The sequence below is a fragment of the Hylobates moloch genome, unplaced genomic scaffold (assembly GCF_009828535.3).
Source record: "Hylobates moloch isolate HMO894 unplaced genomic scaffold, HMol_V3 SCAFFOLD_2, whole genome shotgun sequence".
Classification (NCBI taxonomy): Eukaryota; Metazoa; Chordata; class Mammalia; order Primates; family Hylobatidae; genus Hylobates; species Hylobates moloch.
Window position 1 is genome coordinate 90,750,674 of NW_026652277.1, and position 18,856 is coordinate 90,769,529.

Consider the following 18,856-nt stretch of genomic DNA (forward strand, 5'->3'; position numbering starts at 1 on the left):
TTTGTGTGAAACATCTGCATTTATAATTGATATAGGTAACCAATTGTCAGATAGAATGTATGTTCAACAAAATAGAAGACAAGATTCTAGATTGCTGGTTTGTAAGAAAAGAAAGAAAAGTACGTTTCTTATTTTAAGTTCTATGATGTGTTGTTAGAAGACTAAATCCATTTCCTCTATCAATAAATGTGAACAGAAGGAGAGACCATTTTGGAAAGATTGTTTTTGAAACAATGGAACATTTTGCCAATAAGGACACAAGTTGACTATGTTGGAAAAAAAACAAAGTCTAGTCTTATTGAGTTTAGTTTAACAACACATGCAGATCATTCATTGCACACAGAAGAAAGAAAATTGAAATAACTGAAAATAAATGCAGAAAAAATATAAGAGCACACAGTCTTCCACCAGGTTCTAGAGTTCTCTCCAAGAGCCACACACAGCTTCAGTACTCCCCCTTCCCCCGAAAGCCAACCACACATGAGTGGTTCAGAAAAAGCACTCAGTGGCTCACAGCACAAGAGTGTAATGTAATATAAAAATATCATTTTTGCCTTAACATTTAAGACATGCATCTTTACAACAGTCTCACATGTACCTGGTAAAGCAACTTTAGTCTACTAAGAAATCTGAAAGAGTTCTAGCAATGCCTTTAAAATTGCCACTAAGGAAGCTTAAGTACCAAGCAGGCATATAGCCAACCATTGTTGATTAAGAAGACAGAGTAACTAGAGGCAGCAAGATGTATAGATAATCTCGAAACCTCAGATAGTATAATCTGTTTTTGTAGCAATAAAACTTAGGTAGATAGAAGGAAAAGCCTTCTTGTATCAATGTGTTGACTGACTACTATTTGATAATCTGGTCAAAGAGGAAGGGAGAACAACATAAAACCTCAAGGTGAGAATATTGGCTTATTCTGGACAGATAGGTTCACAGGTAAATTCAGTTCTCTGAAAATGACAATTTATTTCAAAACAGAAAAAAACTTGTCCCGTTTAAAAAATGACTTTTCCAACTAATTTTTTAATAGAATGAAATCAATAAACACATTTACCACCACATATATGAGATTAGTACTGTTTTAGTGAGAATTCAGAGGAAAAGAAATGAGTGATTAAATGATGCTAAAGAAGTATTTTATGTTTGGAGTACAGGAAAAAACAGCAGGCTCAGTTGAGACTAACAGTAATTTGTACCTGAATGTACCAAACAGAACTGATGAAACAGTATTTTCACTATCGCTCAGTTGAGCTATATTTAAAAAGCTCTTCTTCAGATTGATGGCTTGTATTTTATTTTATTTTATTTTTTTTGAGATGGAGTCTTGCTCTGTCGTCCAGGCTGGAGTGCAGTGGTGTGATCTCAGCTCACTGCAACCTCTGCTTCCCAGGTTCAAGTGATTCTTCTGCCTCAGCTTCCCAGGTAGCTGGGACTATAGGCATGCGGCACCAAGCCCAACTAATTTTTGTATTTTTAAAATAGAGACGGGGTTTCACAATATGTTGGCCAGGCTGGTCTCGAACTCCTGACCTCAGGTGATCCACTCTCCTTGGCCTCCCAAAGTGCTGGGATTATAGGCGTGAGCCACTGCACCTGGCCATTGTATTTTTAAAGAAAAGTTTTGGATCTGTCATAAATAATGTGACATTTTTCCTTAGCCCAAGACATCGTGGGTAAATTTTGTTTAAACATACCCTAACCTCAGTGTAGAAAGACAAAATCCCTTTTTAACAAGAACATTCCAAAGCCGGGAATATAGTTAACTAAGGGTTCTATAAATGTGTTCGACATCTTAATCAATGTTGCAGAAAGAAAAGCCTCTCTGTGTATGACCCAGTCTACAGTCAGGGCTCCGTCCTTTGCTGAGAGTGCCAGGCACCCAGAGGTGGATGTTGGCTGCTGTGTTGAACTCGTCTACACTTGGGTTTCTCTCAGTTTGTAACACAAAGAAAAACCATGAAGAAGGACTTAGGAGATTCCAAGCTCTGAGCTAAAAGATGAAAATGTTGGCTTCTGCTTGGGCTGAAGCTTGTCTCCTCTGCCTTTCTGACTCACTATCAATAACTCAGTGGTCCCAAAGGCAGTAAATGACTCTGCAGTTGGGTGGTGTTAATTAGTTCCTTTGAAATGGGGTCAAGCATTAATTAACAATACTCTGGACCCAGATCTACTCTTCTCTAAGGAAGAACTCTCATTATAAATGAATTTTACTTTGTGCATATTTTGCTTGGGTAAGGACAACTTTGTTACTTTAAGATGGTACTGTTGCTATTGTTATTACAATAGCCTTTCTGCATTCATTATGCAGGATTATAAATTCTGTGTATGGGGCACAACAAGGTGAAAGGTTACATAATATTAAATGGGAGCTTCAGCTTACTTTCCTTAGATTATTGCAATGTTTTTAATTTTTTATTTCTGTTTTTATATTTCTCCTCTCTTCCCATTTTTTTGTTGGTGTTTTATCTCTTCCCACAAACTACTTGAGGTCAGGGCCATTTTATTACTGTATCCAAGAATTATTTATTGAGCACATTCTGTAATAGCTTTACCCAGGGTGATGTGACAGCTAGTTGGAAGATAGGACACCTAAGTGTATGAAATATAAGACATTAAATAAGGAATCTAGGCTAAGTAATAGTGCAGGACTTATGTCAAGGTGGTTTTTGCCAAATGTTCAATGACCACAGAGAAGCAAGAAATTTCCATGTGTGATTCTGTAAGTCATCAACCCACTTCAGTGGTTTTGTACATATTTAAACCTATGGGTGAGTTATCTTTGACAACCTCAGTCTGCTGCATGCAGAGAGGTAAATGTTGCAGATATATGCGAACATCATGTGGAAAATCTGGTTGGTAGTTTTTTTGAATTGTGACAACTGAATAGGAAGCTTGTTTTTGGACTGGTGAGCAGAAGCTCAACAGTGACGCTTTAATTTTGTCTTTGTTTTCCGCTGTGCTAACATTTAAAAACAGTACAATATCATTGTGCCAGCCCAAGGCGACCCCTCCTTCAGGATTGCCATAGAGTTTACACTTTTTCGAGCACCTCCATGTCATTTACACACTTCTCTTTTGGGTGTTAACAGCTCCGTTTTGGAGGATGAAACTAAGATGGTTGATCACACTCTCAGGTAGCTCTGGAATTTGTGCCAAAGATGGTCTCTGTCCTTTGGATTTGGAGGCAGATCACCCTTTGAGATAATTAGTAAATGGATAGCTCCTGAGACAATGAAAGCTTTTAAAATATCACCAAAGCAACTATAAGCTAGCTTAAAATGGCTATGATTTATTTTGTGTAACTTTTTTCAAGTAAAATTGTCACCACAGAAGGATGGTGAGCTCTGTATGGAATCTAGAAAATGGACTAAAGGTCTAGAATTGGTCAGCTTGTCTCTTCCAGTGTCTAGGCAAAGACTATTCTGAATCTAATGACTAGAACCTCTCTTTGGTCAAAAACATTTCTTAGGTGGGGAAGAATGACTTTTTTCTGGAAATATCTCCAAGGAATATCCAACGCCCTTGGCTCTAACTCTATGCTACCAAATAAGAGAAGGGACTTTAATGCCATCCCTTGGGTAGGTTACCTACCCAGAAGATGTGCCTGATGTTGTATATCCTATCGTACCTATCTCCCATCATAGACGAATGCATTTATGTTTTGATTTGTATATCTCTACATATAAACATAATGCAAAAATGGATAATCCAGAGCCTTAATACACCAAGTGAACTTTCAAAACTGGCTTCAGTATTGCATATATTATGATTAATATAATTATTATAATAGTACTAAGCTAAAAGAACAATCACTGGGCCCACACTGGCCTCTACTTAGAGACCAACTCTGGGTAGGTGGATGCCTTCATTTCTTTATGGAAACAGAGTGACAATGATAGGAAAAAAATGTATCTCTTCTTCCTTTCCAGGCACCTGGGATTCTCCTTGCTGGTTCTGCCTCTGCCACTCTTCACATCATTGATGCTGGGTTCCACCTGGCTCTGTTTTTCAGGGCTTTGCTCTCAAATCTAGGCACTTCCTGGTACTCATTAACACAGATCAAGAAATTTTTCTTTCACCTCTTATTCCCTCTAGGTTTAATTCTCTGCTGTAATCTGATGACGCATTCCATCTAAGTCATGGGAAACTGATAATAAATTATTTGGGGAATTTTTGGGAGGGCTGTCTTCTTCATAAAAGATGGGGGTGGGGCTCTTTCTGAGTCACTTGAGTAGACCTCAGCACTCAGTGGGCTGGAGATCTGGAGATGTCACAGAGAGATGGTTTAATCTTGCCAAAAAAAAAAAAGATCACATATATATATATATATATCTTGGAGTGATATATATATATATCACTCCAAAAGAAGGACCCTAGTGAAGGGGAGTATATCCTAGACTGCTGCCTGGACTTTTAACATTCAGAAAAAAATTCCTTTCTTTCATTCTCTAGATTACCATATTTGAAGACTTTGATAAGACTTCTGTCTGGGAAAATGACAGCAAGGACTAATCCAAGATCAGTTCCCCTCCCCCCCCACCTCCAAATGTTCCATGCCCTGCAGATTTTGAAAAAGCAGGGAGTGATTCAGGGAAAGACACTTTGATACTAAGAGGGGAAAATCAATAAAATAGCAACCTTTGCAGGCAATCTTGTGAAAGGTCACTTTTAATCATCTTGTATTTGTTGATCGATTTTACTCACATGAGACACATTTAAAACATCTGGTAGGTATCAGATTTATAAACAAACATGTAGCAAGAGAGAAATCACAAACCTGCTTGATGCTTCCCCTTGTTCTTTCCTTCAGGTGCGTGCAGGCAGAAGAGAAATGATGATAAACCAGTGAATATATTTATAGCACTTGATAATGGCCAAATTGGAGATTGGTGAATCAAATACCTTAAGTAACTCTTTTCATGCAAGATCCACAAAAGCAATGTTCTTTATAATAAATGTACTCAACTTGCTAACATATGTTCTTTGTGATACAGACCAGAGATAGCACAACATTTACTTAGCAGAGCCAAGACTGCCTACATAGAATAAAAAGCAATAGACTTTTCATTAGCCAAAGCTATCCATGGCTAAGAAAAAGTGGTTCTGATCTAACCAGCATTAGCAAGGGCTCTTAGAATGTTGCTAGTTACAACATAACTGTTCTCTGTGCATCTGGCAGACTTAGGTTTCTAAACCTGGATTCATTAATGAATTGTATCTCAGTCACTTGCTGAGGCAGATTTTTTTTGGTATCATATAAAATCTAAATTTCCTTGGAGTAAATAAGGTACATAGAATATTTACCAAAACTCTTTTAGCCTATACTGTTGAGTGGCATTTGTAATAACTCATTTTAGCAAATGTAGGTCTAAGCACCATGGTGTAGGGTCTGTACTTTTTGCAAATGAGCTGTGTGCCTTTGGGCAGGCACCTTATTTGCTTGCAGGTTTTGGTTTTCTTATGAGTAAATCAAAGGCTTTAGGTTAGATAATCCCCAAATCCCCACTTCTTAAGGTACCACAAGGTGTTTTTGGAGCTTGATAATTCCCCATAGCCTCATACAATATCTGACTCATTCCCTAAATAGCATATTTACCTGTGTTTTGACCTTTGCAGTTTCACTCTCTTTGAGGAGAAAACCAAGAAAAGTACTTGCTTCTATACATCCTTCTGTTATTAAAACAAAACTTTGAAATAGAACTGCTAAGACCTCTAGAGTGTATGTAAGAGACAAACCAGACCTGAAAAGAGAGAGTAAGGAACTGCTGGTTGTATCTCTGGCAGGTTTGAGTGTCCCTCCTCCCATTTCTCTCTGCCCTGCACAGCTGTTTCTTAGATCTCTCTCTCATCCTATTTAGTGGAATCAAAGCATCCCACTGTGTCTCTAAAACTATGGGGAACAAGAGCATGGGGCTGATGTTTTTAATGATAACAATAACATTGATGATGATGTTGATGATATTGTTGATAAATTGATCTTCTCCCTGGCCACCTATTTGAAATTATAGCCTCTGATGCTCCCTAAATTCCTTCTTTATTTTACTTTTCTCCTTAGCACTTAATGCCGTCTAACATATCCTATATTTATTTATTTATATTGTCTATCCCAGCATCCCTTGAATACATACTTTCCAAGGCCAGAGATTCTAACTTTTTTTTAACTCCAACTGCTTCATTCTCAGTGCCTAGAACTATGCCTTGCACATCATAGGTGCTCAATGAGTAATTGTTGAACGCATACATGACTGAATAAATGATCTTTCCCATCAGAAGTTCTTAGGCTGAATGCTAAAGGAAAATACACAATGTAAATAAAATAGTAATTGTAGTCTGTTTCTTACTACAACACTCTCCATTCGTTAAGCCACTTAAATGTAAAAAGATCCCTCTAAGTCATTGAAAATTATTGTCACTTGATTAAAGCAAGTTTGCTTTGTAAAGCAAAAGTTTGAACTTGGCTTCAGGGACTCTGTGAATACATTAAAATTGTAGACAAAGTATTGATTTTCTCATGCATTGAATATCTTTCTTGGGAAAGACCCCATAATTTCCATCACATTCTCAATGGTTTAACAAAAAACAACAACAAAGATTAAGAACCTCTGCATTTTGAAGCAATGAAGCATCACTGGAGGGAGAGATGTTAGGACATCTAGTTTCCCATGAACTTTACCAGTGACTGCTGTGTCATTCTGGACAAATAACTGTTCTTCATTCAATGGAGCTGAGCCCCATGGTTCATGAGGTTGCAGGAAAAGGAAAGTGAGGGAAAGACACAGTGAGACATGAGGAACACAGGTGTTTGCATAAATCCTCCTCCACCTCCACCTCCACCCCCACTTAAGACAGGGAAAATATCAGAGGAATAGAAAGAACTTATGTGAATAAAATAATAGTTGATTTACCGGGGGAATTTGACTTATTATTAAACAGTTTTTTCAGGCTTTTAATGACTTTTAATCCAAAAACTGCAGTAAGTGGGAAGCCAAATAATCACATATGATAATAGACCACTCTCCTCTGTCACTTGAGAATTCCCTATCAGTTTTCCTACTCAGATTCCCTTTTTACATTTACCTAGCAAACTTCATGAAGACTAGAAATATAATTTCTATATAATTTTTATTTTTGGTTCATACTCCCAAGGAATAAATGGCACAGGAGTTATGTTCTATTTTTGGTCTTTTAATATCAAAATGTTGAAAGGGTCTTAAACTCCATAAAAAGTTCAACTAAACTTCAAGATCTAAATGAAAAGAGGATTTTAATCCAAACATGCATTCAACAGCATCCATGCTTCTATCCATGCTAAGGTTCCATCCTCTCTGAAATCCCTGGAGCGCTATGAATATCTCTGTCCTAGGTGCTGACAAGAATTTTAGATACCACCCACCAGGAGGCATTTCCCATTAGAGCTTAGGAATTATCTTGCCCAACTCTTGTCCTTCTCTTTATGGGTGGGAAAACTGAGGCCAAGGGCAGAACAGGGAAGTAATGTAGTTAATCCAAGCACCACTGGATCTGGTGCTTCCCAATGGTATGCATTCTGCTGCATCTCAAACCTCCATTAAGATGGCACTGCCAGGGAATATCATGGAGGTTTCCTCAGCTGATATCCCCCAAGATCAGTAAGAACAGGTGGCTTTTTCTGAGTCACAGTTAGTTAGGTGTCCTGAATCCCATGAAGCCACTAGGATTAAGGTTTTGTTGGGCTATGAAGAAAAACAGCCGATGCTCTCAAATGCTAAGTCGGATGAGCAATTTAATAACTTTTGAACAACCTGAGGAACTGACTATGCTAATCAAGCTGGGTGACTCACAGAAAGCCTTTCTCATGACTTACTGCTTTGGTATTTCAGTGAGGACTTCTTTAATTAGGTGGTGAATATGATCTAACATTTTCTGTGATAGTTGAACTGGAGTCCAGGTTTCCAAGACTCCAAGACTAAGCCCTTTTTTTAAAATTACAGATCTCTGTGATAATCATTAGGACTGTCCATAATGTCCTTGGTTCTTGCCTCCTTCTAGGCACATGGTAAAAGGTAAAATTGTGCTTCCCCATTTTCTTTGAGTTTAGGCATGGCTGGGTGATTTACTTTGGCCAATGAAATGTGAAGAAAAGTAGTCTTACTTTAAAATTGTGAATGCTAATTCCAAATTTTAATCTGCTGGGTCCCATTGCCTCATTGTAAACTATTATCCTATCAGGACTCTTATTTTTCTCTTTTTTTGCCACTGACGTGAGTTCGATCTGCAAGTAAAAGCTTGAGGACCATCCAGAGAGGATCCAGATGAGAAATGGCTTTGAGAGATCTAAACGTACAAAGATGGATTACTCTCTAAGCACTCATCTCTTGGGGTCAGGCGATGGGTGCAAAATAAATAATCCTTGTTTTTCAAGAACTATGGTGCTTACCTTTAGGATGCTGGTGGGCTTTATGAAATGAGACATTAGAAAATAAGCATGAAATAGTAGAAATAAATCTCTATAAAATTTACATTATTTTAATCTTTAACCCCAGTCTGTGGATTGTGAGGAATGATACTGATTCCATTTAGTTTTGTGCCAGAACTGCTACTAAATAGGTTTGAATCTCTCTAGGAGCAACAGAGAATAAGAGAAGCCAAACATTAACACCTTTTTTTGTGTGTGTGGGTACGGTTTGTTTAACAGACTTGAAAAGACTCAACTACAGTGGCAGCTGTCACACTGATACCTACTTGGTAGGGCTGCAGGTGTGCAAGGCCTTCAAGTGTGGCTTCCAGGTTGCAATGGAAACAGATTTCTCATCAGCTGCGTAACTACGCCAAACACACTGCATGTGGCATAGATGGGGACATGAAAAAGAAAAAAGAGAGCAGGAGATAGAATAAAATAAAAAATGATTAAGTTACTACACATGAAGAATCTTTTGCCTCTCATACTTAGCCCTGATAAATACCCAAAGGAGGAAGAAGGCTACTTTGGCATTTTCATCTGGCTGTTAAACATATTGCACCACATCAGAACTTCTTTTATTTTATTTTATTATATTATTTATTTATTTTGAGATGGACTCTCACTCTGTTGCCCAGGCTGGAGTGCAGTGGTGCGATCTCAGCTCATTGCAATCTCTGCCTCCTGGGTTCAAGTGATTCTTGTGCCTCAGCCTCTAGAGTAGCTGGGACTACAGGTGCCTACCACCATGCCTGGCTATTTTTTTTTTTTTTTTTGTATTTTTAGTAGAGATGGAGTTTCACCATGCTGGCCAGGCTGGTCTCAAATTCCTGACCTCAAGTGATCCGCCTGCCTTGGCCTTCCAAAGTGCTGGGATTACAGGTATGAACCACTGCGCCTGGCCAGAACTGCTTTTCAAAACAACACACCAAGAAGCAAAAGGCCCAAAAAGTGTAATATAATGTAATTTTTGAATTGGTAAGGGAAAGATATTATATTAGTCAAAACGAGAAGTAATGATTGACTGGTTAAATGCTAATATCCAAGATAGTAGTTAGGTAAGCGACTTGAGCATGAGCATACATTCTAGAGATTGATCTTTAATCAATATTTGATAAGGGAGAAGCAAAAGACTAATGAAAATCCAGTATGCAACTAGTAAGCTAACTAGTTAACTAATGAACACCAGGGTATGCTAGTGATTGAATTAATGAAGTCCTTGAACTATGTAATATTTCTAATGCTAAAAATGAAGATAGTGATATCAAGAAGCAGAACTAAAACAAGATGGGGAAAATGTACTCTCTAGGTGTATAGCTGCAAAACACCTAAGGATTTTGCCATGATCTAAGAATATGTTTACAGCTCTTTGATGTAAAACATAAACTCTCTCCATTTCATATAATTATACCTGGCATACATAAGACAAAGTATTTTTATGTGATCCTCACAATCAAAGTGTGAGTTAAGATTCCTATTTTGTAGGTGAGAAAAAAAGGGCCCAGATAAATGAAGAGGTTTATACAAGGTTGGTGGAGTTGAGACAATATCTCAAATTGCCTGGCTCTCGGTCATAGAATCCCTCCATGGAGACTTGCTGACTGCTTGAAGACTGTTGTTGGAAAAGCTTCCATCTGAACTGCTCATTTGAGAGACTGCCCAACCTTACTTTCCCATATAGATTTTGGTAAATTTCTTTCTTTGTAATGAGTCTGCAGACATCTCTAATGACCAGGTATTTACTCCAGTCTCCTCAGAGAAAACTTTTTTATTACAGTAGATTAATCAAAACATTTTATTTTATGTGACAAACCTATTTATTTATTATTTATTTATTTGAGACAGGGTCTCCCTCTGTCCCCCAGGCTGGAGTGCAGTGGCACTATCTTGGCTATCTGCCACCTCTGCCTTCTGGGTTCAAGCAATGCTCGTGCCTCAGCCTCCTGAGTAGCTGGGACTACAGGCACGCACCACCACATCCAGCTAATTTTTGTATTTTAGTAGAGACAGGGTTTCACTATGTTGGCCAGGCTGATCTTGAACTCCTCACCTCAAGTGATCTGCCACCTCGGCCTCCCAAAGTGCTGGGATTACAGGCGTGAGCCACCATGCCTGGCAGACTAATTCATTTAAATGGGCCATATCCCTAGTACATAACCATCAGTCATGACTGTGAAATCTACAATGAAGAAAATGTGATCTAACAATATTCCTTTTCCTGAGAATATCAATGAATAAATGTATGCTGAATAAAAGTTAAAAATTGACACAACTACTTGGGAAAACTGGAAGTTTCTATGAAAGGTGAACATTTATGTATCCTATGATACAACTACACACTCCTAGGTATATTTTCAACATATATGAGTATATATGTTCATTAAAAGATATGTACTATATGTTGGTTTCTAATAAACTAAAGCTGGAAATGCCAAAATACCCAGAAACAGTAGAATAAACAGAAAATTTGTGATACATTTACATAGTACAATACTATATGGTAATAGTACATATAACTACATTCAACAATATGGATGAACTTCATGTGAATAACGTTGAGTGAGAAAAAGAAGACACCAAGGAGTACATTTCCATAACGTACAAAAACCAGGGAAAACTATTCTATGCTGTTAGAAGGTAGCACAGTTGTTATCCTTATGGGATAGTGATTGCGAAGGGGTACACAGGAGGTCCTGCTCTATTTATCTGAGTGCTGGTTATGCAGGTGTGCTCAGTTCTCCTAAGATACGTGCTCTTTTCTGCATGCACATTGTACTTCAATGAAATTTCAGAAAGTTATATAAAAAAACTAGAAAAATATAGTAGTAGAACCTGAGGGACTTTTTTATATTTTTGAGGAAGGTTTAAATGATTGAACCAAAGTTCCTTGCCTTCATTACATGGCTCATGCTGATTTAATCTACAAATCTGTGGAAATTTGTGCTAAGTATCTTGACATCTTATATAACGCAACTATTGTTGCATCATCTTGAAATGTTAATTTTTGCAAATATTATACACACACAATTTATAGAGTGATTTAGAATAATTAAGGAAAACACATGGATTTAGGATTGCAGCTTCTTCTGTAGTAGTGGTGCCCAGAGATCCTCTAATGTTGTGATGACACAGACGGCTGCCTTAATTAAACAATTTCCATAGAAGACGTCACACATATATGATTTTTGATACATTGAAAGCAAGACTCCTGTAGAACTAGAAGCATATAGCAGGTCTGTACATTATTAGATACCAGTGAAAAAATCCAAAACAACAGAACAACAAAAGAATGGGACCGAGGCATTGCCTGTGAATGTTATAAAGAACTGGGGGCAAAAGAGGCCACTCTGAGAAAATTAAAGATTTTCTTTACAATGAGACCTGACGTCTTGTTATTTTTCTATCAAATTGATCCCAACAGCTAAGCTCTTGTTCCCTTCATTACTCATCTCCCAAAAATGCCTTTTAAATGAGAGGTATGGAAGGTGCAGGTGGCATCTGTCACATGGCTGATATTAGTTAACACTAAAAATGAAGGTGGAAGTGGAACTCTATGCCCTTTACACTCTAATAATTTTATTTTGTCCTTAGGCCTCTCTTAGCAAATTGTTTCTAGTAGCTGAACTTTGAACCCACATCCCTGTGATCCAGTAGCTGATGTTCCTATATTTAAAGCCAAAATCACACAGTAGTTGGCAAGAGAAAAATAACACTTAGAGGGATTTCCTCTGGTTGATTTACATGGTGTATACAATTCAAAGGACAAATCAACAAGAAGCAAAATGAGAGCCAACTTTACCCTTTAGCAGGTGATGCTGGTGCTCTAGGCAGCCAAACAGATTTGGACTTTGCTCAATAAGTACAAGGCCAGTATAATTCAGTTTTTTGGGAGTATTTTGTTTGTCTTGCAAGTATTACCGTTATGGCATGTTTGATCCTTACTGGAAATGGTCTAGAATGTTTCAGCTGACCATCCAAAGGAATAATGAACATGGAGCTTATTTTTTCAAGGTACAGAGTTTTAAATGTCAAAGTCCTGAAAGTTTTAGGCTATTAACCAGCAATCCCTTTCCACATCTCTCTTCACACTACTCTCTGTTCCTCAGAGGCAACCCCCTCAATTCTTATAGTTGTTGCTTCTATTTTTAAGAATCCTTATTTATTATTATTATTTTTTGAGACAGGGTCATACTCTATCACCCAGGCTGGAGTGCAGTGGTACAATTATAGCTCACAGCAGCTTCAAACTCCCAGGCTCAACCAATCCTCTGGCTTCAGCCTCCTGAGTAGCTACAGGTGTGTGAGGACTACAGGTGTGTGCCATTGCACTTGACTTTTTAAAATTTTTTTGTAGAGGTGGGGTCTCGCTATGTTGCACAGGTTGGTCTTGAACTCCTGGCCTCAAGTGATCCTCCCACCTTAGCCTCTTAAAGTGCAGGGGTTACAGGCATGAGCCACTTGCATCCAGCCAAGAATGCTTATTTTTAAGGATTATGCTTATAGTTATATTTCTTGATTTTTCAATTTTAGACATTATCAATTAACTTCCTATCCTGAAAGATACTGATATTGCCCACTTATATGCCCTCTTCCCCTCCTTTCATCCTATCAACACTTAATATCACAATTCTTAGCTAAGTTACTATTTAATATTATTTTGACAATGTAACTGTTGTTCCCAGTTCAGCAATGTGATGTACTATGGCTACTCTTTCTTTCTTATACAAGTTTTTGGTTTTTTTTTTTTGGAGTTATAATTGTCCTATTTTAATTTCTTGATTTGCGTATATGTACCTGTTATGATTACATCCCAGATCTTTCCAACAGAACTATAAAATTCCTCTGGTCAAATGCGTCATGAAATCTGAGAATTCCATTCTTTCGCTTCCTTGAAGAGCTTTCTCCTGGAGCTCTCAGCCTCCTTCTCATTCTGTTCTCAAGGCCTTCAAAGCTGTTGTCTTGGGACTTCCCTTCCCTATCATCATAGAAATCCCCTTTGCTCTTTCCTGTGCGGAATCTCTTGCTTTCTTGACTCCATGTCTCTTTGTCTCTTGGCTTATCCCCTTGTTTTGGAAGAGAAATTCTATTTACGAAGTTTCTTGAGTAATGGTAAATGGTAGATTAATTTCTGAGATCTTGCATGCCTAAAAGTGCCTTGGTGCTGCTCTCACACTTGATGGTGGTTTGGCTGGATATAGACTTCTAGGTTGAAAATAATTTCTATAATTTCGAAAGTATTGTTTCATTGTCTTCTAATTTTTGGGTTACTAATGAGAAATCCTATGTCATCCTTATTCTTGATCCTTTGGCTCTGTCCTGCTCAGAGAGCATTTAGGATCTCCTTTTTGTAAGTTTTCTGATATTTCACTATGATAATCTTGGTGTGAAGTTTTTGGTTCACAGTGCTGGACACTTGGTGAGCTCTTCTACTGTGGCCACTCCTGTCCTACTGTTCTGGAGAATCATAATGTCGTATTTCTTTGATAAAATCTTCCTCTTAGTTTCCCTGCACTTGAGCTGAGATATCTTTATTAGCTGGATATTGGAATGCATATCCAGTTGGAATGCATATCCAGTTGGAATGCATATCCAGTTGGAATGCATATCCAATGCATTGGATGGGACCTTCATGTTTCTTATCTTTTTTGCTTTATTTTCAATCTCTGTTTATTCTAGTTTCAGGGAAATTTTCACAACTTTATCTTACCTTCTGTTTTTTTTTCTGCCTTCATGTTTTTCACATTTAAGAATTTTTTTTTTCTGAGTCTGTTCTTATTTATTTATTTATTAAAGAAATGTGGTCTCACTATATTGCCCAGACTGATCTTGAACTCAAGCGATCCTCCCACCTTGGCCTCTCAAAATGCTGGGATTACAGGCATGAGTCACCACACCTGGCATTGTTTTTATTTATGACTGGAGCACTAAAAAGATGTAAAATCTCTATATAAGTGGCTTGAGCTTAATGACTAGTGGCTTCGCTTTAGGGTAATTGGGTGGAGACTAAGTCATTTTACTGGGGGAAGCCAAAGTTTCAATACAAATATATATATATTTTTCTTTTGGGTCAGCTGGCATCAAAGCAACATCTTCTATCCCTACCAGCATTTATTTCACAAGCTTTTACTTAATTCCCTGTTTCTGTTTCTAATAAAGCATATATTTATGAGGATGTAAATGCTGCTTTTTGAAAGGGGCAATGGATTCAGATTCAGACAGCAGGGATTTGAGTCCTAGCTCCTCCTAGGCTTGTCCTGAGGATCAAGTAACATAATGTATTAGAAGCACCCTGCAAACTAAAAAGCACTTCTTGAGTCTTAAGCATTATTAATAAAAGTTGTGACATTTGGGCAGTTATTCAAAACATTACTGAGAGCTAATTTCTTTTTCCAGACTGCTCCAGCTTGAAATGAAAAGCAAATTTAAAAGAATCATGCAAAGATATTGACACAGCTAAATTTGCTGCAAGCTTCTGGGGTTTTAAATTTTTTTCCTAAAACTCTGAAATGTTGGTTAATTTAGTTCTCTCACCAACCAAATGATGAAGCAATTTGGGCATCTCAGTTGCCCTTTTAAGAAGATAGTGACTCTGGCCTAAAATAAATGAGACGCTTTTGGGCTTGATGGTTTGTGTGTTCAGCAAACCAAGTCAGGTTTATTGGGTAAGAAAGTGAAAGGATGATTAAATGAAGTTTGCTTTTCAATCTACTACATCCTGAAATATAAATTTCTACAATATATAATCAAGGCTTAAGGCCTTGAATTCTGTCTAAAGACTATAGCAAGGAAGAACAATGAACAAATTAATAATTATATTATTATTTCTATGTGTAATAAATAAATTAATTGCATTTAAATGCAATTAGTAGATTCTACTTTGATTAATGAAACTATGATTAGATTTTAAAAGTGCTCTTGAATGCTTCAAGCCTTCCATTTTGCATTATTTTTGTTAAGAATAACATTTAAGTTGGAGTTCTAAGTAAAATAAAAACTCATGATTTTACTTCATTGTTACCTGCATTTGTACAAGTTCCATTACTGATCACAATATATGTTACATAACCCAGTTCTATAAAATAAAATTCCAGGCCTCCAAGTAAAACTGTTCAATTAGCCTCTCCTCCACAGGGTTACCTGTGAGGGAGGCCTTGCCGCATTTTGACTGTAGACATATAAATGCCTCTGCTCCAATGATTTGCTGTAGAAATAGCAATTTATTTTCAAGTTCAATTGGAAATTGTTCTTGCACAGTCTAGTAGTCAATAATGATAAGTTAGATCAGGAGATTTCCTGCAGTTATTCTCTATATTTCTCTTGTATGGTATGGCAGCTGATAGCCACTTGTAGCTATTGAACACTTGAGAAGTGGCTAGTGCCATTGGCAAACTTGGTTTTTAATTTTAATTAATTTAAATGTAAAAAGCTACATGTAGCTAGTGGTTACTGTATTGAGCAGCACAGCTTTGTATCATCACAACTGATATGTGCATGAGAAATTCCTCAAAGAGCTCACTTTCTAACAAAACAGCTGATATTCCAAGAGGTTTTATTGTGTAAAATGTATTATTGGTTCCATATGTAGACAGAGCTTAGTGCTCAGACGGATGAAAGGAACCCATGCGATAACTTCTGCACTCACAGGTTGGAAAACATTGTTCTAGAGTGAAGGGAAATTAAAGGATAAGAACAGTAAAGAGAAAAGCTTAGTAGTAGTATTGGAACATGTGTAACCACTTAAGGAGTGCTAAAGGATGAAAGGCTATGAATTCTGGACCTTGGGATATTTTGCGTGTGTCCTAAAGTGTGTGACTCCTCTTTTCATTCTGCTGATTATTGTTTGGCATCAGATCTTAAACTCCAACTTCATATAAGAAAATAGAGTTTACTTTCTCTTTAGTGACCTTTTAAAACCTGTAAAGAATATGTAAAAAAAAAATTGTAAAAAAAATGTAAAAAAATAGAGATTCTCAGTGATTTGCATTGGAAGTCAGGCCCGATGGTCTACTTTCTTGTCAACAGTTGCAGAATAGCTTGATTTAAAAATTAATATTCTCATTTAATGATTAGATATAAACAGATCTCCTTCATGATATAACTGAGCCATACTGCCCCCTTCCTTCCCCAGCTCCATGTCTGTGGGAGGCACTGCATATATCACAGCCACAGATAAACACTAAAGGTAGGGGTTGCGGTGGTGATCTCCCACCAACCCACCCACCCAAACCTACATTCTAAATTAAAACAGTGTGCTTGTGGCCGGGCGCAGTGGCTCACACCTTTAATCCCAGCACTTTGGGAGGCTGAGGCGGGCGGATCACGAGGTTAGGAGATAGAGACCATTCTGGCTAACACGGTGAAACCCCGTCTCTATTAAAAATACAAAAAAATTAGCCGGGCGTGGTGGCAGGCGCCTGTAGTCCCAGCTACTCGGGAGGCTGAGGCAGGAGAATGGCGTGAACCCGGGAGGCGGAGCTTGCAGTGAGCAGAGATCGCGCCACTGCACTCCAGCCTGGGCGACAGAGCGAGACTCTGTCTCAAAAAAACCAAACAAACAAACAAACAAAACACAAAACAAAACAACAACAAAAAAACAGTGTGCCCATTACTGCAGCGTTAAGGCAAGTTTCCTAGGGCCTTGGGGCACCACTTCAAGCCCCTCCAGTTTAGAAATTCGGTAGCTTCCACTTCCCTAGCAGGAGGGGAGAAACTTTAGATTGTAGAATTATTTTGTCCATAACTAAATGTCAACTCTACATTATGAATCTAACAAAAAATATATTTTGTGATTCTTAACCTGGATCTAGGATGGAAAATATATGGATGGCAAAAGGAGAAGCATTCCTTTTAGTGCTGAAGCTAATCCTGAGTTACTGAAAAGAAAATGAAATGCTAAATAACAACCTATGTATTAGGAACTAGCTTCAAATTATATACTTATTGTTTAATATTCTCAAACACTGATGTATTCCATAGTCCCATCAACTCTCAAAATAGGATAGCTATTTCCGCTAACTGCCCTAGATGGCACTAAAAGCAATTTCACAGGTATTAAACCTTGACATTCTAAACAAATACGTTGTTCTTTAAAACAGCAACATACATCTGTCTGGAGAAAGTAATTGTAATGCAGGGAACAATGCCCTGTTCTGCTCCGTCACTTAATGATCAATTATGTTTCATCAAGTAATTCATAAGACATATTAGATAATTCCACGAGCCACACAACTGCTAACCTTTGCATGGCCTTGCTGACATTGTTACTTAGTCTGAACAATGCACGGACCATTTGCTAAAAATACATGTGTTTCAGTTTGGGAGAGGAGGGACACCTGTCCAAATCCAATACTGTACATTAAGTTCTGACTTCATTTTATAAAAAGGAGCAAAGCAGTAGTTCTACCAAGCAATGAAGCACAGAGATTGGAAAATGACCCATCAAGCACTATGGACACAGATGTTGCCATCTACCTATTACACTGACATTTACCTGAATGAGGTTGGCAGCTGGGTTCCTTCTTTTCTCAAAGTGTTTCTGGCGGTGTTGTTCTTGTACTTTTAATGCAAAACCTGAGCCAAGAATGCCCTGGAACAAAATACAAAAATGGCACTCAAAAATTTCAAAAGCATTGTTAAATAATACAAATATTAAAAAGTCACTAAAATGAGTCTGAGAGAAGACAAATGGTATGTAACCTGTCCATAAACATGTTACTTATTAAAATAAGCAGTATTTCTCTCCATTATAATACCAATAGCCAATGGCAAATTGTTGGGCAATACTGCCAGGAGATACAACTTCTGTTCTTTAGTAAGTCAATTAGGCATTGTCATTTATTATCTTTTGTGGTATAGCATAGGCACCATGATTATAAATAAAATCACGATAAAATTTTTTTTGTGTGTGTGTGGCCTTCTCTGTGACATTTCTTTTTGCCTAAGTTAGATTGAGTGGTCTCATCCAGTGAGGGAATGTAGAGAACATGAATTTCAACTTGGGACAGAGCTGGATTTTAAATCTGGGGGAGTTAAAGTCTCACTGCTGTGAACATGGGAATACTTCTAGCACTTTGATGAGACCTGAAAGTTAGATTCTCTATCCATGAAATGGAGGAGAGAGGACTGTATAAAATCTGTCCCAGCTGTAGTTCTTTATAATGTTATAACTCTACACCTACTAAAAGAAAAGTAAAATGGAGAGCAGGGATACTCAGTTTTGAAGATATACAGTAGAAGATTTTCTATTTTGCCCATTTGTACAATAGAGACAAGAACGTGGATCATTGCAAAGCACATTCCCATTTTAATTCACACTTTTACCATTCCTTGCCTTTTTTATTTTGGCTCACCTATTCAGTTTTTGGGATTAGTAAGATTAGTATTCCCTTCTAGGTTTACATTAGTTTTGGGCCAGTT

At 37.6% G+C, this 18,856-nt stretch overlaps 1 protein-coding gene across 3 annotated transcripts in view; it reads right to left on the reverse strand.

Moving 5' to 3' along the window:
• KCNQ5 (potassium voltage-gated channel subfamily Q member 5) overlaps positions 1-18,856 on the reverse strand; it is a 597,308-nt gene that overhangs the window by 72,635 nt on the left and 505,817 nt on the right. For 2 of the 3 annotated variants that reach the window (XM_032153268.2, XM_032153291.2), the window contains exons 7-9: positions 17,931-18,026; positions 8,725-8,819; positions 4,781-4,807 (exon numbers count right to left, since the gene is read on the reverse strand). In XM_032153268.2, coding sequence (XP_032009159.1) covers positions 4,781-4,807; positions 8,725-8,819; positions 17,931-18,026 — 218 coding nt within the window. The remainder of the gene's footprint in view (positions 1-4,780; positions 4,808-8,724; positions 8,820-17,930; positions 18,027-18,856) is intronic. The other variant, XM_032153280.2, reaches the window with a different exon arrangement.